Consider the following 25,245-nt stretch of genomic DNA (forward strand, 5'->3'; position numbering starts at 1 on the left):
AAGCTTTTTCTCTTTTGTCCAAACAGGACTTTGAAATTTCCTGGGTTTCCTCTTGCATATTTGATGTTCCTCCTTTTCTCATCTCACCATTTCTGAAAGCTCAGTCTTCATACTTTTGTCACTCTGTTTTGTGACTGGATCCATGGGTGAATAGACTCTGTAGGTCTAGCTCTCTAGATATCTAAGGCTATCTGCACTCAGTACCAGCAGCCCCTCTTTTTTAAGGCAGTTCTTCATTCTGCATCACTTACTCAAGGGAAACCAGTTGGACCACTGTGATGTAACTTTCAACTCTTCTCTACAACTGAACTCCTCTTTCTTTTGGTAGGTGGTCCAAGATGGAAACCCAGTTCTTCCTTTCCCTTTGTATCTGCTGGTTCAAGTTGTATCTGTTTCCATCTCCATCATCTGTGTCTTCAGCCTATCAAATGCATGTGGAGGCCCAGGAGGATAGGTAGAGTTTGGCTAAGTCTCAGGATAGGATAGGGAATGGCATTCCAATTGAATGGAACATAAAGTAGGGAGGCTGTTGTGAATGGTCAGGAGTCATACTTGAGTATTTTGGAGATAGGATGGGGAGGGATGGGGTAAGAGAAATGTAATTTTGTGTGGGCAGGAAATAAAGCAAATTAGACATTTTGGAACAGAGGAAATGTGGTGGAAGCTGCATGAAATAGACCTCAGTTGAGCTTATAATGCAAACAATTAGGAGCCAGGAAAGGCGTTGGTGAGTTGGAGATAAAGGGGTGAGTGGGGGGGTTCAAGGTCTCAAGCCCAGGAGGTTGGGGCTCCGCGGTAAGACAGTAAGAGGGCACCTCAGAAGGGAGCTGATGTCGGCTCTTAGAGATACTTAGCTTGAGCTGACAGGAAGCCATCTGAAAGGAATTGTCCATCAAACATCTGAGGGTAGGAGATTTCACAGAACTTGGGTGAGCGAGTGCATAGGGCTGGAGAACGAACTTTGTGAGTCATAAGTGCCTTTTCTGCTTTTTCCATTCCTTGTGATTCATTCTTTTGTACTTTAATGCTGTCGTGTTATTTATGTTAATAATAAACCTCATTTATCTTGAAGATAGCTTTCTGTTAGGCTGCCATGAAATCTTCAAACTTATTTTTCTCGGTGACAAATAAGTGATTATAAGGCTATGGCTTGTCACAGTTTCATAACTTTGGACAAATTTATCTGTTGCTGTGAGTTAAGTACATTAAGATTAACGTTTCACGGGTACTAATGGCATAGTGGCATAATCAATTGCAGGAAATTTGAATTTGTGAGCCCTATAGCAAAAGCTTAAAGATTTTTCTCTGAAACTATAAAAGGATGCTTTACAGTTATCATATGGTTAGGTTTCTTTTTTTTTAATAGGAAGGAATGATAGTCATGATGCTGATAAGAGTAATAACGGCTCTTTGTTTTTTTATTTCTCTATAATATGTACATTGTTAACTCACATGAGGCCACATACATGGAGGCCTCGTGGTTGGGCAGTGGTGAGGGCTGGGGGGAGAACAGTGAGAAGTGAGGAAAGACTCGGCTTTGATAGAGAAAGCCATTTCTACTTGGACATACCCAAATTGGGAGAAAGCCAACACCTTTTGTCCTTTGAGGGAGAGTCTCTGAAGGGAGAGCTGAGAACTGCCCTGTTGCCCTGTTGTTTTGGTTGAAGAATTCTCCTCTCTTTTTCAACTACTGTCTTCAGGAACCGTAGCAGGAGTTGGGGTTCAAAGGGCAGGAGGCAGGCTGTCTGACACCTGCCGTGCTGTGTGTTTAGGCCTCAGAAGGCCATAGTGAGGCTGAGGTCTGCAGTCCCCTTCAGTGCCATGGACCCTGATGGAGCAAGGCAGCCGTGCAGAGTGGGCCTGTCGTGAGTCGAGGCAGCAGATGTAGTGATAATGCTGCCCAACCCCTACTATACTCCTTGGAAACGCTGAGGGGCATTTATATACTTGAGCTTCACTATCAAGTAAGCTGCTCTCCATTCTCAGAATTCCTCACCCTGCTTCTCTGCATTTGCTGCCTGCATATAATTAATGCTAATGAGCACAAAACGTGCTAGAAATCTAGGAATAGTGAGAGTACTCGGGGCGGGCAGAGAGAGGTGTGAAGAAGCCAAGCTGGGAGGATCCAGCTCTCCTTATGTTACAGATCCTGATGCTCAGACGAGTTAGTGACTTGTGAAGTTTGCAGAGCTAAAGAGCTATGAACTGAACCAAGAGTCTAATAAAACTTGGGATTGCTGGCTCAGAGACCTTTTAGGAAAGCATGTTGCTTCTAAGAATTTATCAGTAGGGTTGCCAAAGTGCCCTGTGTCCCTGCCTTTGCACTCTGTAAAGTCCTGTGGACCAGACACAGCCCCCAGAGCCTGTCTCGACTGTCACACTTTGAAACTAGCTTCCGAGTTCCCTTCAGTGGTAACAATTATCTGCTTGGACTTCTACTAAAACTTCCCTTTGACTTGTTGGGTTGCTTCATCATTTTCTAAAACCATGTTCTTTAGTGTCAGAAGGCTTTCCCTTCAAACTCATTTGTCCCTCAGCAAATTTTGGAATATATAATTTTACTCCTGTGCATGTATAGTATATCATGCACTAATACGTATTTTATCTTCTGTCTTTTTCTGTATATATAATTATTTTGTGAAGCATAGGGAAACTGAAATTTTAAAAAGGATAAAAAAAAAAAGAGTAGAAGTTCTGCTATGTATTTTCTGAGCACCTGTGAATTGTTTTGTATCTCCATTCCCCTTCCCTACAGGAACCATGCTTAGGCTTAGGAGAGTAAATTCCAAATACTGTCACTTTGTTAGAGTTCCTTGTCTTTATTCCTGTTGCTACTAGTCTTGTTCATATTTCAACCTCCATTTGTCTTCACACTTTTGGTTTGTTCATTTGTTTGTACAACCTGTTTATTGGTCAGGATTCTCTAGTGAAACAAAATATATATTGAGAATACATATGTGAGACACACACAGAGAGAAAGAGACAGAGAAACTAAGATTTGTTTTAAGGAACTGGCTCATGTGATCACAGGAACTGGCCAGTCCAAAACCTGCAGGGCAGGCCAAAATTTGGAAACTCAGGTAGAGTTTGTAAGTGTCATAATCTGGAAGTAGTATTTCTTCTTCAGAGGACCTCAATCTTTGCTCATAGGCCTTCACCTCATTGGATGAGGCCCACCCACATTATGGGGATTAATCTGACTTAAATGTTATCATATCTTTAAAAACTACCTTCCCAGCCATCTAGACTGGTGTTTGACAAAACAACTGGGCACCATAGCCTAGCCATGTTGACCCATAAAATTAACCGTCATGTACATCTGGCATGATTTTACAGCTAGAGCTTTTGTAATGTCCTCCTAGCTTATCTTCCAGCCTCCTATGCCTGTCTTCCACTTCTTTTCCACCCTCATACTGCCACAGGACCTTAGAAGGACAGACAGTGGCATGGGTGAATTTGATTCTAAGCAGAAAAAATAATAATACTATTCACTGGGCTAATGTATTCTTTAGTATTCCCCAAAATATAGTTAGGAAAAAATTTAAAGTTATGTGCCACCTGAACCTCTCTAGCTTCTAGCTTCATCTTTCTCATCACAGTCAGATACCCATATACTCTAGCTACCCTCCGAGGAAGAGGTACTTTTAGTTCTTTGTATACACTGATAATTTCCCATCTCAATGGCTTTGCTTTATGAAATAGAATCAAGATTAATATGAGGCAAAATATAAGATGATAGGAATAAGGAGGGGGTATGGGAGAATCAATATGAGTAATTCAAAATTTTGAGATCTGAAAAAACTTTTTTGAGGTCAGGGGAGAGAAAAGAATGAGATAGAGGGTGTTATGGGCTGAATTATGCCCTCCTTCCCTGTATATGTTGAAGTCTTCACTCCTGCTACACCAGGAAGTAATATTTGGAGACAGGATCTTTTTTTTAAATAAATTAATGTTTTATTGGTGTTCCATTTACCAACATACAGAATAACACCCAGTGCTCATCCCGTCAAGTGCCCCCCTCAGTGCCCGTTACCCCCACCCCCTGCCCTCCTCCCCTTCCACCACCCCTAGTTCGTTTCCCAGAGTTAGGAGTCTTTATGTTCTGTGGAGACAGGATCTTTATCAAGGTAATTAGTCTAAAATGAGGTTGTTCGGGTGGGCCATCATCCAGTATGGCCGGTGTCTTTATATAAGAGGAGGAAATTTGGACATGGTCACACACAGGGGAAAGATGATGTGAGGACACAGGGAGAAGGTGGCCATCTACAAGCTAAAGAAAGAGGCCTCAGAAGAAACCAAACCTGCTGCACTTTGATCTTGGACTTAACAGCCTCCAGAACTGTGAGAAGATAAGTTTCTGTTGTTTGCACTGCCTGGTCTGTGGTGCTTTGTTACTGTGGCCCTAGCAAACCAATACAGATGGAGTGGGGGCTTGGGGAGCACAGAGTGAACTGGAGCGGAGAGGCCCCAGAAATGTGGAGTGTAAGGTTAGTGGATTGTGCCTCTCAGTTACTACTACTAGGTTACAGCTGATTTCCAAGCGTGTTGGAAATTTGCCTGGTCCTTGAGTAGACCCCATTCTAATGACGTGGAAAGGGGATTTCTAATGATATTTGGCCTTTTTAAAGTGAGAGCAAGAGCCTCCACACGAAGAGGGTTTCCAGTAAGTAGGAGAACAGAGCTGTGTTTCCAAATTTTGGGTCCCTTGTTGATTGTGAGGGGGGGATCTCTTCTGCCACTGAACTGCCAAGTCCCAGGTGATCATTTAAGACCCAGATGGTAGAAGGAAAACAGGTGGTAGAGGACCTCTATTTCATTTCGTGTTATGTGCTAGTCACACAAGAGTCTTAGCGATCTTCCAATTATCCTTTTTTAGCTGAGTGCCAGCATTTCCTTTTTTTTAAATAGAGTGTTTCTTTAGAATACTTTTAACTTTATAGGAAGATCGTGGAAATAGTACAGAAAGTTCCCATATAACCCATACCTGGTTCCCTTGTTATTGACATCTTACCTTAGCATGTTACATTTGTTATAATTAGTGGACCAAAAATTATACATTAAGCTTTAATTTTATTTAATTTCCTTGGTTTTAAACTAATTTATTTTCCAAAAGCTCCCCATGATACTGTTACATTTAGTTCTTATGTCTCCTTAGGCTCCTTTTGTCAGTGACATTTTCTCAGGCTTTCTCGGTTTTTGTTGACCTTGACAGTTTTGAGAAGTACTGGTCAGGTATTTTGTAGAATGCCCCTCTACTGAGATCTGTGTGATGTTTTTTCATAATTAGGCTGGGGTTATAGGTTGTTGGGGGGGAAGACTACAGGGATAAGATGTCATTTTCACCACATCATGTCAAGGGTGCAGTCGATCAACACGACTTAGGGCTGTTGATGCCGACTTTGCACACCTGGCCCAGGGAGTGTTTGTCTGGTTTTTTTTCCACTGTGAATTTACTCTCTCAGACAAAGTTACCATGTGCAGCATCCACTTAAGGAGTGAGGACCCTCAGTTTTTTAAACACAAAAGAATCATGAAGCAGGTTTTGAAGATTGGGTGTGAGTAATGATGCTGCTCAATTATAAGGAGTGGCAAGGCAAAACACAAAAACAAATCATGGGTATTTTTGGGTTGTTTTGTTTCAGAAAAAATACCCCATAATGTTGCTATGAGAAGTAAGAAAAATGTTGATTTGAACTTTGTGATTTGTCAAATAAAAATAGATTTCAACCTTGGGCCTCCTTTGTTTATTTAATTAAGGCAATCAGTTCTTATCTGTACACTGTACACTTATCTCTACCACTGGGACTCCGTGCTATTGTTGCAGCCAGAAGAGGAAAGATTAAAATTGGTCTGTCTTTCGTTATTAATTGAAATGTTATAGAGCATTGTTTTCTCAAAGGCAGTGCCTTGACAGTTACATTTAGTGGGTGGTCACGGTCCATGTTGGTTTTCCATAGCCTGTCCTAGCTTGGCCTTGAATGTGGTCTTTTTCTAGGTTAGGGTTTCTATTACAGGCAGAGGACTTCATTACCTCCCTCTAGCGGTCAGCTTTGCTATTTTGAGTTCTAATTGGAGAAATTCAGTAGTAGAAGAATCAAATTAGTGACTATTCTCATGATGATTTTCCTCCACGTTTTAATACGGATGCTAAAATGACATGGTGATTGAATTTTAGCTATGTCCTTTTGGATTAGAACTAATTTTTAAATGAGGCAGTGTTTTGGAGTGGTAAGTAATTATAACTTGATTAAAAGCTATAGTGATGAAGATAGCATTCTAGGCAGAAGGTTTACCTAGCTACTGTTTTACTAAGAACCTCAGTGGGCATTTGATTTTAACCAGGGAATTGAATTTGCCTTCTTGCAAGTGTTTTATCAGTGCTGTAGGAGCAAGTGCATATTCTAGATAAACTTGAAAGCTACAAAGCTTTATGAAGCTAGGAGTGAGGGAGTCCTCTAGAGCATTGTTTGTCATTCCTTCACAGATAAAATTTTATCTCCGGTGCAGGAAATGGCCTTCTTTTAGGGCTCTACATCAACATTCATTATATTACCATGACTTTAAGAAGATGCAGCATTATAGGGAGCTATCTCTGTATATCCTTAGAGAACTGAAATAATTTACCAGAATTTGAGGCTGGCTTTGTCTTATTTTTGATGGAAATACTGGGTGACACAGTATTCAATTTTGCAGGTACTAATCCCTGGCATGAGTGCTGGTGTTTATGCCCAAACCCAGAGTTTTGTTCTATTGAGAGCCAGATGGGATAGTATTTAAGGAAAGGCAACTAAATCAATGTGAAATCTGCCAGTCGCGTTAGTTATGCTCCTGATTAGGCCCTAAAGCAAGAGGCAGAGATCCACTGAGCATCACCTCTGTTCAGAAATAAGGAAAAAAACTCATACAGAGAACCTGTGTTAAAGCAGTGGTCTGGGGGATCCCTGGGTGGCTCAGCGGTTTGGCGCCTGCTTTCGGCCCAGGGCGTGATCCTGGGGTCCCGGGATCTAGTCCCGCATCGGGCTCCCTGCATGGAGCCTGCTTCTCCCTCTGTCTGTGTCTCTGCCTCTCTCTCTATCTGTGTCTCTCATGAATAAATAAATAAAATCTTAAAAAAAACAAAAAGCAGTGGTCTGTTTGTGTTGACTTGGGATACTTTTGTTGTATGTGATACCATAGAGATGTAATAGATACAATTAAGGAGAATTAATCTATCTTTGTTTTTCTAACTGGAAATACATTAATAATGAGGTGACCTGTCTGTTGTTTACTCAGCTCCATCTTATCCACTGGAACTCGACCCTGTTTGGCAGTATTGATGAGGCCGTGGGGAAGCCGCATGGCATTGCCATCATTGCTTTGTTTGTTCAGGTAAATGGTCTCCTCCTGTGGTTATTGTATTGTTCAGAGATGCTTATTTCTAATTCCTTTGCAGAATATTTTCTGTTCTCTCTCCATTTTATTACTTTTTAAACTCCTGTACAGAGAACACAGATAATTTAAAAACAGAAAACTTGATTTTTCTGGCTGGTGAGAGAGCAGCCATATTCATTGGTAGAAAATGGTTTATTTAGTTAGTAGAAATTTTCTTCATGCTGGCCTTTAGGGTCTTTGGAGAAATGATGTCGAAAATGTCTCCTGAAGGTAGGAGTTCATTTTATTAATGAAAAAGAATTTTTGAAAATGTTTTTGGACTCTGGCTTACTGCAAAATTGAAGAAAAATCAATAATGTAATCATGTAGCAGATTCTTTTGCCTCTTTGTTATTAATAATTTTCACTCTTAAGATGATTTGAAGTGTCCAATAGAAAACACTGATAAAATAAGACTGGCAAAGATCTCGGTGGATATAGTCAATTTAAAGTTTAGATTTGAGCTCTGTGCTGGACAGAGGATATTAATTAAATTTTGTGAAACATACAAAAATAGACCACATACTTTCAAAAGTAAAAATTTAATCTAGTTCCTCGCCACCCCCCACCGCCCATCGTGAATCTCTTTACCTTTGTCTTATCATCTGTTGGATGTCCTAAAAGATGAAGAGATGGAAGAGACCCTGCTTTCCCCCTGCCTTCCCTATCCTACAGGAGAGAAACCAAGGGCCAGAGAGGTCAGTCACTGTTCACAGTCACACACAGTCACTGTCAAGGGTCAGAAACCATTGCTGTAACTCTGTAACTCTGTTTGGTTCCAGGCTGCTTCCTGGAAAACGTGGGCCTGGAGTAGTAATATTAGCATAGTGATCATTAGTAACTTAATTTTCCAAAGGGAATTGGGCCTTTGCAAACCTGCTTTCTTTTGTGTGGTACATATTTCAATAGTATTATTAAGTACAACAATTTTCCATTATAAATTTCTTTCTCAGGTATTTGTCTGTTGATGGTTGGAAGCAGTCACCTGGTTTTAGCCTTTTAATATTTTACAACCGGTATCTTGAAAGTGTGACAGGTCATAGAATTTAAAAGCAAATTCTTAGAGTTTTAAATGAGCCTTTTTAATGTTCATTTCATGGCTTTTTTTTTTTTTTTTTTAAGCAAGGGCCTATATTCCTTCTATTTTATAACTGCATTATATAAATAGAATGAAATCACAGTATCAAGATATCGGTAAAAATGTTTTTAAATATACACATACATTTTGATAATCTTTAGTGCACAAAAGTAGTAACTGCTGAAGTCCATTTTTGTGACCTGAAGAAGTTAATAAAGCACCCAAAATTGAGAAGTTGAGGCTATAGAAGTAGAAGGCAATGTCTTGTTATTTAAAAATAATAAAATAAGAATAAAATAGTACAAATAACTGAGCAGTCATATCTAGAAGGAACACAAACATGTTAGTTTCATCTCTGGAGTTGGTATTCAATAAATATTTGTGGATGGAATTAAGTATTAAAATATTTTCACTTAGTGATCCTTAGCCTATTACAGGTGGGGACTGAAGGAGCTCTAGATTGGAAAGCCAGGATTCTGGGGACTTGCATCACTAGTCCAGGAAGAAGCACATCATTGTAGGCAAGGGGAAGCCTGAGAGCAGGCACACTTGTTCTAATTGGCCCCAGGTTTGCTGTGAGGAGACGTTCCAGTGATCTAGGAGAGAGGAAGGTTTCAGAAAACCTGAGAGTGGAAGTTCATGAAGGAAAGGAGGACTGATGAGGAGGGTCCACTGAAGCAGAGCGGAGTGGGTCTGACGTCCATCTGGGGCTCTCACACTTGGGCAGGAGCAGGGGAATGGGAGCGGGGAGGCAGAGGCAATGTGCACAGGTTTCCCTTTTGAGAAGCGTGGCTCAAGAAAAGAAACACAGATGGGGTAATAGCTCGTGCTGATGTACAGGAATGTCCTCTTTGTTTTTTTTAAAAATCTGCGATCTGCCTGTATTTTTATTCTGAGCAAAAAGCACTAGTGCAGACTCAGAGTTTAAAAATACTGGGGGGGGGGGGGAGGGATAGTTGATGTGAAAGAGTCCTGGAGGAGACAGGAGGATGCTGAATGGAGAGTTTTGTGGCTAGCCTAACCCCGGATAGGAGGGGGCACCCACCCTTTCTCCAAAATAGAAGGTCAGGAAGAAAACATGGGTAGAAATGGGATGAATTTAAAGGTGAAGAAAGGCAGGAAATTAGAAGAGCTCATGCCTGATGGCCTTATCTGTGAGACCTACAAAGCAAAAATATTTATAGTGTAAGGGGGAAGCATGGGTGGAGGATTGGGTTTTGAAATAGCCCAGGAAGGGAACGATGATAGACTTGACAGTCAGTGTGGGAGACCCACTTGTGACTGAACATCATAGACTATACAGAACAGGATACTGTAGATTGTTCTCTATCCAAGTTAAAGAGTAGAAGATTCTAGCAGATTGTTGCATTGATCTCTCGTAGAGCAGATGATTTTGGAAGACACAGGGTTAGAGACTTGAGGGTGGTTGGAGAGGTGTCGTTCAGGTAGGTGGGAAGGGAAGGAGACAAAGCCCAGATGCTCCTGAACCGTGGCTCCTTAGATTAGTGAGTGGAGAGAGAGAAAAGAGGGTAAGAGCTGATGCATGAGAAGCTTTGCTCAGAGGGAATGGTCTTTGGAGCTGAAGTTTTCAGAGTGAAAACAAATTCAGGGTGTGTTCCCAGGTTGGGTGCTGAGGTGGAATGGAGCTGAAAGCCACGAACTGAGGGGCGGTCAAGCTGCATTCCAGGGTGTTGAAGTCCTCCATAGTAGCAGCGGGAGGTGATGACTATCAGGGAGTGGCCAGCAGGTCATTTTTAAAAAACTTGGTGACAGCATTATTTTGCAACAAGTAGAGCGTGGTGGTATCTGAGGAGGATGGTCCACCCAGAGAAGGACGGCCTTGTGCCCATGGGGCAGAGTATCCACCAGTGGGTGACAGCAGGCCACTGACCACAGCCTTCAGCCCTGTCCCTGGAGGAAATGGCCCAGTGTCCGCTCTTAAGGCCCGGGAGAGCTGTGCCTTGAGCAGACATGAGGGGTTCGCGCAGACCAACAGGTGGTGGTAGAGCTTGGCAGAGATGGGCAGCATCCTGTTCCAGAGGGCACAGCGGAATGAGGTGAGATAGAGTGAGAAGTTGAAAAACACAGGGCCAGGGCTGGGCAGGGCTGATGGTTTGTGTTTTGGATGGCAGCGAAGGATGGCCAAGGTGAGAGGGAAGGAGGTGTTGGTCTCATGGTTGTTGGCACACGCTTGGCTCCAGGCTGTTATCACCTGGACTGCTGTAGAATTCTGGGGACTGGGCTGTACAGAGTTTCATCTGTACTTGCTCTTTGGTGTTTATAACCTCTTCCTACAGCAATCTGGCAAAGAAGGAAAGAGAAGAGATGGAGCAATAGCTGGAGTTTGTTGCAGGTTTAAAACTCTTGCCCACAAAGTATGGAATCTTTATAGAAGGAGGAGCCAGTGATAGTTAAGTGTTACTCTATGTAAAAACTGTACCTGATGCTGTTTGGCATGCCAAGTAAGGATAATAATGGATGATATTAATTGAATTAGGAAAGTCCATGCCCTCTTCTAAGGTCCTTGTTAGAGTCTCTTACCTTCAACCCCTGTCACTTTACCCGCCTGCCTGCTCTCCCCCACTGTATAGATGAGGAAGCAGAAGGACATAGAAGTTAACTTGCTTAAGGCTAAAAACTTGAGTCCAGATCAGAACCCTGGGCATCCAGTGTAAGTGGCCTTGCCCCCAAACTACTACAGTATGTGGCCTTACAACATTCAGATAAGGATTCTTCAAAGAGCTGTAATCTGACAGAAGATACATGAAAGGAAAACAGATGCCAACTGAGGCGTCATCCTCCAAATGCCACATCATGGTTAAAGCAGTACAATGAAGAGAGGTCCGTTGCCCTTGCAGATTGGCAGAGGCTTCTGCTAATGCCTAGGCTTCTGCACTCAAGAGTACGTTTGCCTTACATGTTACTTTTTTAACTTCAGAGAATTCATTTTCCATCTTTCACGCCAGTCTGAGGAATTGCAGACACTTGAGAAACAGTAGAAGTCTTGACTGTTTTTGAATTGCTTGTCTTAGATTATGTAAGTTTCTTGTCTCTCTTCCTTCCTCTCTGCTGCCCCTTCGGCTGGCACATTTCACATTTGGTGCATGTGGAGAGAAACTGAGAGTGTGGACACGTTGGCAGCTTTTCTAGCTCCTATAGGTCATCCTGCACAAATTTATATGGAAGAGAAAAAGCAAATGATAACATTGTTTATCTGAGATTTTAAAATATTTCTTATTATTGTCCTCCATTGTCAGGGACCATTGAAACCTGGTTGAAACATAGAAATCAGGTGGCCTTTAGAATTTTCACAGTTAAAGTCAAGAATACTTAGTGTCAAATTTCTTTGAAGTCTCACACACTTTGGAGCATTTTATACGCTAAAAATATGTAAGGGTATATAGTATTTTAAAATAGAAGGCTATGAACAGCATATTCTGATGTATTTAAGAATAAAATTATACAGTTATATCCAGTAGTAATCAAGAGATGTCCTGATGTTGCTGACTTTAACATATGAAATCACAATCTTACTTTTCTGAATTATTAAATATTTCAGCATAGATAAAGTCTTTATAACAATGGTCTAGAAATGCCAAAGGTAAAAATGAAAGGATTTGGAATGTGATGAGCAATTTTAATTCAGAAATAGCCTTGAAATGTTTATATCACAGTATTATATCATCGGATACACAATTGACCCTTGAACAAACATGGCTTTGAACTGCATGGATCCACTTATACATGAATTTTTTTACAGTAGTGTAAATGTATTTTCTCCTTCTTCTGAACTTCCTAATAACATTTTTTTTCTATCTCACTTTTTTGTAAGAATGTGGCATATGATACATAATAATATTCAAAATATGTGTTAATTGACTAGTGTTATCAGTAAGGCATTTGGTCAACAATAAGCTATCAGTAGTTAAGTTTTTGGGAATCAGACATTATATATATGTAATTTTCTTTCTGTCTCTCTTTTTTTTAGGTTTTATTTATTAATTTATGAGAGACACAGAGAGAGAGGCAGAGACATAGGCAGAGGGAGAAGCAGGCTCCCTGTAAGGAGCCTGATGTGGGACTTGATCCCGGATCCTGGGATCACTCTCTGAGCTGAAGGCAGACACTCAACCGCTGAGCCACCCAGACATCCCTATATATGTGATTTTCAATGGCACAGGAGTCAGTGCCCCTAACTCCCTCATCGGTCAGGAGTTAACTGTATATAGCACAGTGGGTGATAATCTATACACAGCAAGGTGTATTTACAATGAATTCTTAAAGCTGTCTAAGAACTAATACGTTCTTATATTAGCCTCTCTTACACCTTCAATTGCCTTATGTAGCTATTGATGTGGTTATTAATAAAATGGTCATTTACTTATTCCCTGAGAAGGCAATTCAGGGAGACTTGAGCTTCACTTTCTGTTAGTTATTTTGAATGAAAGCTAAGTATTTAAAAATTGTTGTGGTATGGTTTATACTTTATGCATTTCAGATAGGAAAAGAACACGTAGGCTTGAAGGCTGTGACCGAAATCCTCCAGGATATTCAGTACAAGGTAAGTTATTGTTTAAAAGCAAATAGAAACACTGGTCTTGAAAGAGGTCCCCAAGATCACTCTCAGATATGATGCTTCACTCAGAGGGTAGCTATTCTCATGGTTGTAATTTATTCCAGAGGAAGGACCCACGTGTAAACATGAGGTCAGTGCAAAAGTATGTGGGGGTAAAGTCCAAGAGAAGCCAGGCACGAGCTTCCAGCTGTCTCCTCCCAGTGGAATCACAAGGGGATGAACCTCAGTCTTTTGGCAGTGATATGCCATGATATGTGTGAAATGTTACCAACCAGAGAAGCCTTGCTTCGTGTACAGGGATTTTATTAGGGGTCAGCTATAAGAGCGCGCAGTGTCTGTGTAATGACCCTCAGCTGTTCCAACGCCATCCCTCCTACTCCCAGCCCCAGCAAAACCAAGCTGTCATCATAAGTCACATTGTCAGGATAAACCAATCTGGTCCAACATAGCCCAAGCATAGCCCAAGGCCTTAGGATACAAAAACACTCTTGTCAGACAGAATGTTGTGAGACCTCGGAGCCAGTCCTCAAGACAGACATCTTTTTGAACAGCTCAGTCTGCTGAGTTAACCCTTCCTGCCCACTGGTTATAGGAAAGTTGTGTAAGTGAAACAAATTAAAATTATGGCAACTATACTTCAAAGCATTTATGCTAAAAAAAGAAAAAAAGACAAATACATGTAAGCTGTAAGATCCTATATCTCAGAGAAAGTGATTTGGTTTGATGCGACTCTGGCGTGATTCAGCCCAGCTTTGCCTGGAAGCCCAGTTCTGTTACAACCAGTACTTTCTATGCTTTTATTGGATGGATTGAATCGGAGAGGCCTTGGAGGGCAGTAGTTTAATCCTGAATGGCTACGAGAGATACAGTGCAGAGATCCAAAGACCCAAGGCCGATCCAAAAATCAATGAGAATGAAGTTTGATTAGCTCTAAGCCAGAACAAGCCCAGGGCGTCTTGGACCAGGCAAGAACATCCACCATAGATTTCCCAGGCAGGCTTAGAATAAATCCAGCTACCAAGAGAAGGCACAGACTAGTCAAAAACCTGGTAAGGAGGCGGAAGGGTACATTTTGACTGACATTTGTCTTAATGGCTTGAGAAACGTTCTTTTATTCCTTCAGCTCATACGACATTCTTTTTTATGGAATATAGGGGGCTGGTGGGAAGCAAGTGAGCTGGATTCTTTAATGTGTCAAGTGGAAGTGAGAAAGAGACTACGAGGTTACGCATTCACTTGCCCTGTTATGTCTGCATTGATAGAGTAATCTTAAAAGAGATCTCCAACTACCGTGACAAATCTTTTTGTCTCAAGGGCCTGAGCAATTTAAGTGGCACTATTTAAAATAGTGATTGCAAATGTGAACTGTTGAGTAATGGCACAAATATTTTATTGAAGTTATTTTTATTTTTTAAGATATTATTTCTAGAGATATTATCTCTAAGAGAGACATAGAGAGCACAAGCAGGAGGAGTAGCAGGCAGAGGGAGAGGGCGAAGCAGGCCCTGTGAGGAGCAGGGAGCCTGATGTGGGGCCCAATCCCAGGATCCCGGGGCATGACCTGAGCCGAAGGCAGACGCTTAACTGAGCCACCCAGTTGCCTCTGGAGTTATTTATTTTAATTTTATTGAAGTTTAAAAGCAGCTTTGATAAAAGTTGATTAGAATTGAATATTTTCTTTTTTTTTTTTTTTTTAAAGGTTTATTTATTTACGTGAGAGAGAGAGTGCAGGCTGGAGGCGCAGAGAGAGGGAGAGAGAATCTCAAGCTGACTCCATGCCCAGTGCACAGTGCAGCATGGGCTGAACCAAATACAAGAGTCAGACACTTAAGCGACTGCACCACCCAGGCGCCCTTAGAATGGAATGTTTTCATTCAGGTGTTAGTTTTCACTCTCTGGAGGACAGGACATCTAGAACATAGAGACAAGTTATCAAATGCAAATGAAACAAAATGCAAATTTAGGAGACAAGTTGTGATGCCAAGAAGGTTAAGAGTGGAGGTCAGAGTAGCAGGAGGAAGGTTATTTCAAAAGAATTCTCTGAACCAGGGTTCAGGCATTTTACAGCAAAAGCCCAAGTTTCTGGTGTGGATGTGCTCAGAGCAGGAAAAGTAGCTGGCGTGGGCCAGATAGACACTAGGCAGACAACTGGAAGTTTTACTCCAGGAATTATAGGGAAAATCAAACTGTAGTAGCAAAGAAATAGCCACAGACTCAGAACAGGAGTGTCTTGTTGGAACCAGATGCTTCGGCTCTGGTGAGAGGACAGAGTGAGATACCTACAGACCCATCTGTTCCAGGATGTTACTCAGAAAAGGCATCAATCTGGGTTTTTAGTGCTAGTAATTTTTTTTTATTCTAAAATTAAGAAATTTTATGTTAACATAGGGTGATTTTTTTTTTCTCTTTCAGGGGAAGTCCAAAACAATACCCTGCTTTAATCCTAACACTTTATTACCAGGTACGTGTTATCTTTATCGCATAAGATCAATTGTAATTGGGTGAATATGATTGCATTGTTTCCCTCAAAATGCATGTAATGATATATTATTAGTTAATAAAGTTTCTTTACAATTCGTTTTCTCTGTAGTAAGTATCAGTTTCTGATTGGTCTAAACATGAGAGTAAACATTTTGAAGTAATAAATGTTTTGTCACTTTTGCCATTATTCTCTGAAGAGTTTCCTTTGGATTTTCATTTGCAAAAATCGCTACCTCTGTGTAGAGCATGAACGTAATAACAATACTTTGATATACTTCTAGGATTGGTCAGTGAGGTTTTTACTAATCTCTAGAGTGAAATAAAGTTTATATCATTTTATAAGGTAAACCCTTTGCAGTGATACTATCATATAAGTGTTAGTCTAATTACCTCGGCATACCTAAACATATAAGAATTATGTATAAAATATTCGAAACATAGTTTGTAGTTAAAGGTTGTTTTGTGCAAGATTTTGGTCTTCACTTTGTTCTGTCTAAATTATGTGCTGTTACTTAGTTTTTTGATCAAAACCAAATGTGCTGATGCATTGTATCTTCTATGCCCTATGTTTAATTGCTCTAGAACAAACCAGTTTTTGTCATGTGTTGAACATTTAACCATCGTACTGGATTGTGAATGCCTCTAATGCAGAGCTAAAAGATTTCATAGGAATGCTTTCTTTTGTCCTATCATACTAGGACTTTAATATTTTAATAATATTTAAAATATTATTTTAATATTTTAATTAGTTTTAATTATCTCAGAGATAACTAGAACTGAATAGTTAGAAAAACAGACTTTGAAGTCAGACTGCTTGGGTTTGGATCCTGGCTCTGCCAGTTATTAGTTGAGTGACCTTGGGTAAGTTATGTAACCCTCTGTCGTTCAGTTTCCCCATCTGAAAAATGGGGCTGATAATAGTACCTGTCTTGTGGGTTTGTTGTGAGGGTTAAATGAGTTCATGTAAAATGCTTAGAATGGTGCCTCACATGTAGTAAGTATTGGGTTAGGTGTGAATAAGTCAAGTAAATCCTTCAATAAAGTAAAACATATCACAGATACACTTTTTCCAAAGTGACTAAACTTGATACATACTTACACATATATATGTGTATATCAAGTTTTATAGCCACCTTTGGATTACATAGTGATACCTAGATGGAAGTCACTATAAATAATAGAGGGTTTATCACATTTTCCCATTGGTTATTTTCTCAGTGATGATTAGTTTAAGAATTCATGTGTGAGGCTGTAATTTAAAATGACCTCATCCTGAAAAGTGTTGTTCAGACAATTTGTAACTTTGAGAATTATTGTTGAAATATTCACAATTATTGTTAATTAACTAACTTTTCTGTGACATGTCCACATGGTTGCACAGATCCTTTGCTGCGGGATTATTGGGTGTATGAAGGTTCTCTTACCATTCCACCTTGCAGCGAAGGTGTTACCTGGATATTATTCCGATACCCTTTAACTATATCCCAGCTGCAGGTGAGTACGGCACTTTAAATCTTTCAGAAGTTCTGAGTTAAAGGTTAAATATTGTTTCTGCAAAAGGGAAACGTCTGTTGTATGCTTTAGTTTCCTTTAGATCAGTCATGTCTTTGCAGATGAAAGTTAGATGTTTTGAACCAGTGAAAGCAATGGAAAGGTCAGGGATGAATAAAACCCAGCTGTCATTTATGATCTGTATTTTAAAAGTTTTTATAGAGTAAATAGAAGTCACTGAAATAGTCAGACTTTTGATTAGTCTAGTTATTTCTTTATGTGGGATTTCCCAGGATTGGAGAGGAGAGAGTTTTGGAAGTGAAAATGTTGGTTATTTCTGTGAGTCATGTAGGCTTTGTAATACTTCTTTGGCTTGCCCAGGAAAGTTCTGGAGGCAGGAAGGTGAAGTAGGTAAAAAGAATGCTCTGCAAAGAGCTGGGTGGCTCTCTAGCCCCCTTTTTGGTCACCTACTTCCCACTTCGGGCTTTGCATAGGTGCTCTAAATGCTGATGCACAGTGGGTGGGGGCACTGAGTTGAATTGTCATGGGACGTTAACTGGTGGAATATGAAGCAACATCATCATTATAATATGTTTATGTAATGATATGATATCATTACAAAAGTACTTTATTTTTTTTTAAAGATTTTATTTATTTATTCATGAGAGATAGGAGAGGGAGAGGGAGAGGGAGAGGGAGAGAGAGAGAGAGAGAGAGACTGGCAGAGGGAGAAGCAGGCTCCATACAGGGAGCCTGATGTGGGACTCGATCCCGGGTCTCCAGGATCACGCCCTGGGCTGAAGGCGGCGCTAAACCGCTGAGCCACCCAGGCTGCCCAAAAGAGGTCCTTTAAATGTCTCCTGTCCTCCAGGGATCTAAAGGATACATTCTTTTCTTTTTTTTTTTTTTTAAGATTTTATTTATTCATGAGAGACACAGAAAGAGAGAGGCAGAGACATAGGAAGAGGGAGAAGCAGGCTCCATGTGGGGAGCCTGATGCAAGACTCAATCCTAGGACCCCTGGGATCATGACCTGAGCCAAAGGCAGATGCTCAACTACTGAGCTTCCCAGGCATTCCTAAGGGATGTGTTCTAAAAGGCTCAATTTTTTTCTTTATGATCAGCCTCAGCAGATTTAGGCTATACTCTAAACAAACCAAGTTACCTTTAGTGACTTTTTACCAATTTTTTTTATATCCCCTATCACTTTCTAAGAACTTTAAGTTTATTAAACTACTCAGTAAAGCCTTCTTTTGCTTGTCCTTAAATCTTCAAAACCCTTTCAACCTTTAACAGTTTCTTCTTATTTTTCTTTTTCTAAGGATTAATTTTAAAAGTTCCCAATTTAGCTTCTCCATCCTTTTAAAGACTTGGATCACATCACCTTTAGGCCTTCATATTTTTAATATGAAAAATCCCTATTTATTCATTCATCCCTATGTTCTTATAAGAGACTCCTCCTGAGTGCCAGGCAGACACACAAAGGATACAGAGATTAAAACACAGTCTTTACCCTCAAAATGCTGACCATAGAGTTGAGGAGGCAAACAATCATATGGTTATGTTAATTATGAGAAGTAAGGTGCTCCAGAAACACATAGGAAAGAAACTCAACTTGGCCTGGGAGGGACAGGAAATAATTCCTGATAAATAGTGGGAATAAGTCTGGTAAAGGAGAAGGAGGAAATGAGAAATTTGAGTTTTCAACTTATTTTTTTAAGATTTTATTTATTTATTCATGAGAGAGACACAGATAGAGAGGCAGAGACACAGACAGAGGGAGAAGCAGGCTGCATGCAGGGAGCCCGATGTGGGACTCGATCCTGGGTCTCCAGGATCACACCCTGGGCCAAAGGCAGGCGCTAAACTGCCAAGCCACCCAGGGATCCCCGAGAAATTTGAGTTTGATGTTAGGAATAGATGTTTGGACTAATGATTATGGGTTTGGATTCTGACCACAAAGATGGTAGCTGCTGTTACAGATAAATCTCAACATTTCAGTGACTTATCACAGAAGAAATTTATTTATTTATTTTAAAAAAGATTTATTATTTTTTTTAGAGAGGGTGAGTGTACAATTGCACCAGTGTGGGGGGGGTTGGTGGGGGCAGAGGCAGAGGGAGAGAGAGTCTTTTTTTGGGGTGGGGTGGGGGGGAGAGAGTCTTAAGCAGACTCCATGCTGAGTCCAGAGTCCAATGTGGGGCTCAGTCTTATTACCCTGAGATCATGACCTGAGCCGAAACCAGGAATCAGATGCTTACCTGACTGCACCACCCAGGTGCCCCAGAAGAAATTTATTTTTTATTCAGAATCCAGCAAGTGGGTTTCTGATTCACAGTGAAGGCTTCTCTCTCTGCAGTTGTTCTGGGAACCAGGTTTTCCTGAGGGCATCCTGTCCTTTATAAGAGAACTCTTCCAAGCTGGTAGGGTCCTACAGGACTTACTACTCCCCATTTGCCATCTGGTTACTCCAGATCCCTTCTTTCGCTGGCATCACATTTCCAAGCAGGGAAAAACGTGTGGGATTAGCAGGTGGGCATGGGAAGGCTGTGCTTATTGTTGGCTGCCCCATCCAGCTCAAAACTGAGAGAAGCTGCAACCTTGGCCACCCTGAGCTGGGGTGGGAGAGTTGTGATTGTTCTGGGAATTACCTATATCAAAGATCAAACATCCATTTGCATTTACTTTTCTTACAACTTGCTTCTAGGACCGTTATGCATATTTCTTCATTGTTGCTGTGTGTAGCACAGAATCTTAGATGACTAAGTTTCAAAGCAACGAGGCTTAATATGCAGTATGTTTTGTGATGCTGAGGATTCATTCATTGGCCTTTATATGTCACTGATTCTATTAACACAAGCAATTAATGATAAGGTAATATGTTGTCATAGTCCTGTCTTCCTTTACCCTTGCCATAGGCAGATGTTAGTATGTGGAATTTCTCCTTTGAGAATAATTTGGGTAATTTATTCATTAATGAATGCATTTATTGATTGATTTGGTAATTAATTTGGTAAGAAAAAAATTTTCAATATTCCAGAGGCTGTAGTAGGCACTGAAAGTGGGAGGACCAATAAAATATGGTTCTCATCTCAAGGAATTCATCATCTAGGGGAAAGGCAAATATATTCACATTTAAAGAACAGTAATTTCATGTGAACACTGCCTTGGTATAACATGAATATGTCCTAGCACATAGCACAGGCACCTGATAAGATTTAGCCAACTGGTAGACCTTCACCAGTCCAGAATTTGGGTGTGGTGTGAGTGTTAGTGGGCATTACCATCTGGGGAAGAAGTGTCTGCATGGGTACAGAGGCATTTGAAGATGCCCACTGTTAGTGTAAAGGGCCAGTGTCATGAAATAAAATTGGAGAGGTAATCATGGACCTGACATTCATCAGGGAGCCTGATGTTGTGCTGTGGAGGTTTCTTGAAGGCAGCAAGGAATTACTGAATGTTGTGAGAAAGAGTGAGAGAGAAACAAGGCCAAGTCTGAGTTTGAGAAACCTCTCTGTAGCTACAACATTAAGATGTAAATCTGAGTTAAGATTGTGACAGTGAGATGAAAGGAGAGGAATGGCTTCAGAAATACTAAAGTAGTAGAATCAGTACAATTGGTGACTGACGACATGGGAGGAGTTCCAGAGAGGACACACCTGCATATTATTCCCTGGATTTTGGCTTGAGTGATTGGTGCATATAACATATCACTCTTCACCATGACAGAATAAAAATGGAAGAGCAGGCTTTATGGAGAGTATTAGGAGTTTATGATTTTAAATACTGAGAGTTTGAAATGCTTCTAAGACATCCAAGAAAGAAGTATAATACATAGGTGATAGTAGAAGCCATCCAGGTAGAAGAGGAGGTCCTTTAAGGAGAGAAAAGAAAGGATGCAGAGCATGGAGAGTGGCAGCTGATAGGTGCATGCATTGGGAGAGTTGTCTCCATGGACTGACTCAAGGGTGGGAAGAGTAGTCAGGAGGTTGATGGGATGTAATGTCTGGAAGCCAAGGGGAGTATGGGTTTTAAGGAGGAGGGAGTGGAGAGATGAAAAGTATCAGATTCTGCACACAGTAAGTGAAGGGTGGAGAGGTATTAATTGGATTGAGCCACAAAGAGACATGGTATCTCAGACATGGAGATGAAATAGGAGCAGCTGAGTCTACAGTCCCATTTGTTCAGCATTGCTTTGTTTAGGAGTATTTTTCTAAAAATAGATCAAACCTTTTAGCGAAAAATAAAACTTTATTACCACAATAAATTTCTGTTTATTGAAAGTTAGCTGGGATTAACCTTGTTGAGCCACAGAAGAGAAGATTCTCAATTCCTCTTAGAATTCCATTAAGGATTCCCTTGCTAGCATGTTAAAGCGTGGGAATGTCACAGTTGAACTATACCGTGAATGTTAAGTGATATTCTGTAAATGTGAGAAATAATGTTTTTACTCCCCTGTTGACTAGCATACTATGCTAAAATTCAGAGACAAATCACTGTGCCTGCCTTTGTGTCTGTTTGGCTGTCTTCAAGGGGAAACTTGCTTTCTGTTATCCCTCTGAGTAAAGCCAATGACAAACTCTAATAACCCTGACCCACCAAAAGTAATGTTTCTTCATTGTTGTTGGGAAAAGCCATATCTTCCTAATTGGGAGTCAAAACCAAAGGAATGTGTATTGGAAGGAATAACATCAACTGCTCTTGAGAATAGATGACTTTCCAACTAGCTACAGCTTTTTAAGAAAAAAAGGTTTAGGTACTTTAAGAAAAAAATATTTAGGAACTATTAGCACAAAGTTCCATTATAGCATCTGTTCAGAGGGCAGCAGTGGTAAAATGCCCACACACACATATTAAAATGCAATTTAGAATGGTCTTGGAAAAAAATCTAATTTTAGGAGAATATAAATTAGTCTGTCCTTGAATGTTTCACTGTTGCTGCTCATATAACTTCAGAGAAAGCAGAGCAAAAATAGAAAAGGTCCAGAGAGGGCAGTAAAAAATGAGAAGGACCACAGGGAGGGATGGGATTCTAGAATCTAGACCAAGAAAAATTGAGACATCTCCTATTACTGCCCTTAAAGAGGAGCAGACAGAGGCGGTCTGTCAATTATAAAATATTACTTGTATGTAGAATAACAAAAGGTATGGCAAACAGTAGATAGTCTTTGCATAGCTGAGTAGATTGAGAAATAGAAAACTTTATATTGAAGGAAAAACATTTCCTTTTAGATCACAAGGTTAACATACGTAAATTAAGCTGCTGGGCATTATTATGGAAACAGTTGGTATCCTGAAATATACCATCTGCCATAGGAAATGGCAGTAGCCACATTAAAGAAAAGGCTCTAAATCATCATAGTATTTTAATGAAATGCACAGCAACTTAATTTCAGGAGGAGTCTTCTGTTGACGTGTAGTGTTGATGATTAAGCCTATCCTGGAACATTTACATCTTCCTGGGTACTCAGAATTCTAGAGTATGCAACTGGAAGCCTCTGCTCAGTTGAATTTTTCGTCTTATTCTTGGTTAGCATACCATTTGCTAGAGAAAAAAAGCATGCGATCAGATAGATTTGAATGAGTATAATTTTCTTTTATTTTGCTATCATCCCTAACTGTTAAATTACTTTTCGGTAAACGGTGGTCCAAGTATGAGGAAGCTGAAGGAAAAAAGCTTTCTCAGTTGAATTGTTATGTTTGGAGATGAGATTCCAAGAACAGAATGAAAAATACCAAATTTCAGCAAATATGTCAACAGATTGTAAGATACATCCTAATTTCTGGAGACATTAAAATGTGAACAATATTCAGAATTGATAAAATGTGGTATTTTGGTACTGTGGCATGTGTAAGTATGCACACATACAGAGAAATGATTAAATTTTACTCTCCTTTTCTTTTTTCTCTCTTTTTCTGTTCCCCTCTTACTCATCTATTCCTATTTCTTAATTTACCTGCTTTCTCAGGTTAGATGCGCCTGTCTTTGTTTTTTTCTTTCTCTTTCAACTTCAGTAAGTAACACCAGTGAAGCAAAGGACTATGTTTATTGTTTTATGCCATGTGGATCTATGTCTGTTAGAACTTGGAAGACCACTTTTAATTTTTTTTTTCTCAGTTTTGCCTCCTCTTCATCCTTCCCCATTCCATGTTTCCTAGAGGTTGAAAAGTGTGACTCTTCACAGCCCCAAGCCCCAGTAAGGCCATGGTGTGTGCTTGGCTGGTGGGACCTGGGAGCCCACCTGGTCCTGAGCGACTGACAAATGAGGTCTCATTAGGTCCAGGACTCAGCAGTAGGGCCTTTCTTGTCTGTGTGCTCCACATGAGTTTTGAGGGTCTGTTAACCCTAAAGACCCAAGTTGTTGTGGGACCATGGCATGGTCATGTCTGAAAATGATTTCAAGTGATTTGGAACACTTGTGAATTTTCTTTTGTATCCATGAATCTCAAACTTGGGTGGGCTTGTTAGAACACAGATTGCTGCCCCACCCCTCCACTCCCCACCCCCCTGCCCCTAGTTGCTGATTCTGTAGGACTGGGTAGGGATTTATTCCAGGAAGCACACTTTGAGTACCCTTATTTCTTGTCCATTTGTATTTCCCTCCATGTATAATTTAGAGCAGCACTCTAACACCAGAATGCCAAGTTTCTCAAGGTAAGCATTGGCGATCCAGTGGAAACAATGATGTGAGCCACATATATAAGATTAACATTTCTAGTAGCCACAATAAAAAAAAAAAAAAAAAACTAAACAAACAGCTGAAATTAATTTTTAAAATATTTTATTTATTTATTTGAGAGAGTGCAGAGAGAGAGAGCATGAGCGAGGGGGAGGGGCAGAGGGAGAAGAAGAAGCAGGCTCCCCACTGAGCAGGGAACCCAATGTGGGGCCTGATCCCAGGAGCATGGGATCATGACCTGAGCCAAAGGCAGATGCTTAACCAACTGAGCCATGCCGGCACCCCATGAAATTGATTTAAAGATTGTATTTTAACTTAATGTACCCCAAACACCATTTTAACATGTAAAGAATATAAAAAATCCTGGGTGGGATATTTTTATACTGTTCCTTCTTGCTAAGTCTGACTTCCAGTGTGTGTCCTGCACTTGTAGCACATCTCCAGTCAGACCAGCCACATTTCAAATGCTCAGTGGCCACAGGAGACTGGTGATTACTGCACTGGATAGTGCAACTCTAGATTTTCTCTTCTGGGACTGCTCCCTCTTCCCTTTCTTAAAATGTGTTGTTTTTAGGCACCTGTGGGGATTTTTTTTTTTTTCCTGTGGGGAATTTTGGATGTATTTCCTCAGTGACTTCCCTGATAGAGAGCACTTGCCCTGTGGTCACGAACTCTGGACTGTAATTCTTTTTTTTTTAAATATTTTATTTAAATTAAGTTTGCCAACATGTAGTATAACACCCAGTGCTCATTGCATCAAGTGCCCTCTTAGTGCCTGTCACCCAGTCTGGACTGTAATTTTTGACTACGTTTGCTTATGTGTAACTCATCAGTAACTGTTCTCTTGTGAAGATGGGAAGAGACCAGGACTTGGGATTGGAATAAGGGAGGGTTGACATCAGTCTTACTGGGTAGAGGGTATTGTCTTCTCCAAGCTCTTCCTCAGAAGAATTAGAAAAGACCAGACTAGGAGTCAATGACAGATGAGTTGGTTTATGGATGAAAAGTCTTAAAAAAAAAAAAAAAAAAAAAGCAGTGATTTTAGAAAAGAAGTGAAATACTGGGCTGAAGAAGAAGATGAAATAAAAACGATAAGACCAAATATATGAAAGGTGGAGAGACATATAAATGACATATAATCTCAGTGTATATACATGTGTTTATGGGCTATTTAAGCATAGCTTGCTTTTCATGCTTACTTGATTGCTGCCATAAGGAATTATATTGCTCTAATTCATGTAATGTCATTGCCTGATGATAAAAGAAAATAAAATGAGAACATTAACTTTCATGTGTCCTTTTTTCTCTTTTAACATGGTAACAGAGATGCAAGTCAAAAAAAATCTGTTAAAAGGATATGCATAGGAACTTGGGAATTTTTAAAATTAATTAGTGCCAAACCCCAAGCCCTTTAAATTAGCACTTTCAATGCACTCCTAAAGAAAGTGGTTTTAAAGCTGAACTTGGAGTGAATAACCTGATTCTTGAGTCAGTGAAGGTTGGAGTCAGTGCCTTAGACCAACTAGAGTG

General features: G+C 40.3%; 1 protein-coding gene across 2 annotated transcripts in view; it reads left to right on the forward strand.

Annotated features, from left to right (window-relative positions):
• The window catches only part of CA8 (carbonic anhydrase 8), an 85,275-nt gene that overhangs the window by 36,237 nt on the left and 23,793 nt on the right, over positions 1-25,245 (forward strand). For both annotated transcript variants that reach the window (XM_072804535.1, XM_072804536.1), the window contains exons 4-7: positions 7,273-7,368; positions 12,986-13,048; positions 15,476-15,524; positions 16,926-17,038. In XM_072804535.1, coding sequence (XP_072660636.1) covers positions 7,273-7,368; positions 12,986-13,048; positions 15,476-15,524; positions 16,926-17,038 — 321 coding nt within the window. The remainder of the gene's footprint in view (positions 1-7,272; positions 7,369-12,985; positions 13,049-15,475; positions 15,525-16,925; positions 17,039-25,245) is intronic.

Source organism: Canis lupus, chromosome 28 (assembly GCF_048164855.1).
Source record: "Canis lupus baileyi chromosome 28, mCanLup2.hap1, whole genome shotgun sequence".
Classification (NCBI taxonomy): Eukaryota; Metazoa; Chordata; class Mammalia; order Carnivora; family Canidae; genus Canis; species Canis lupus.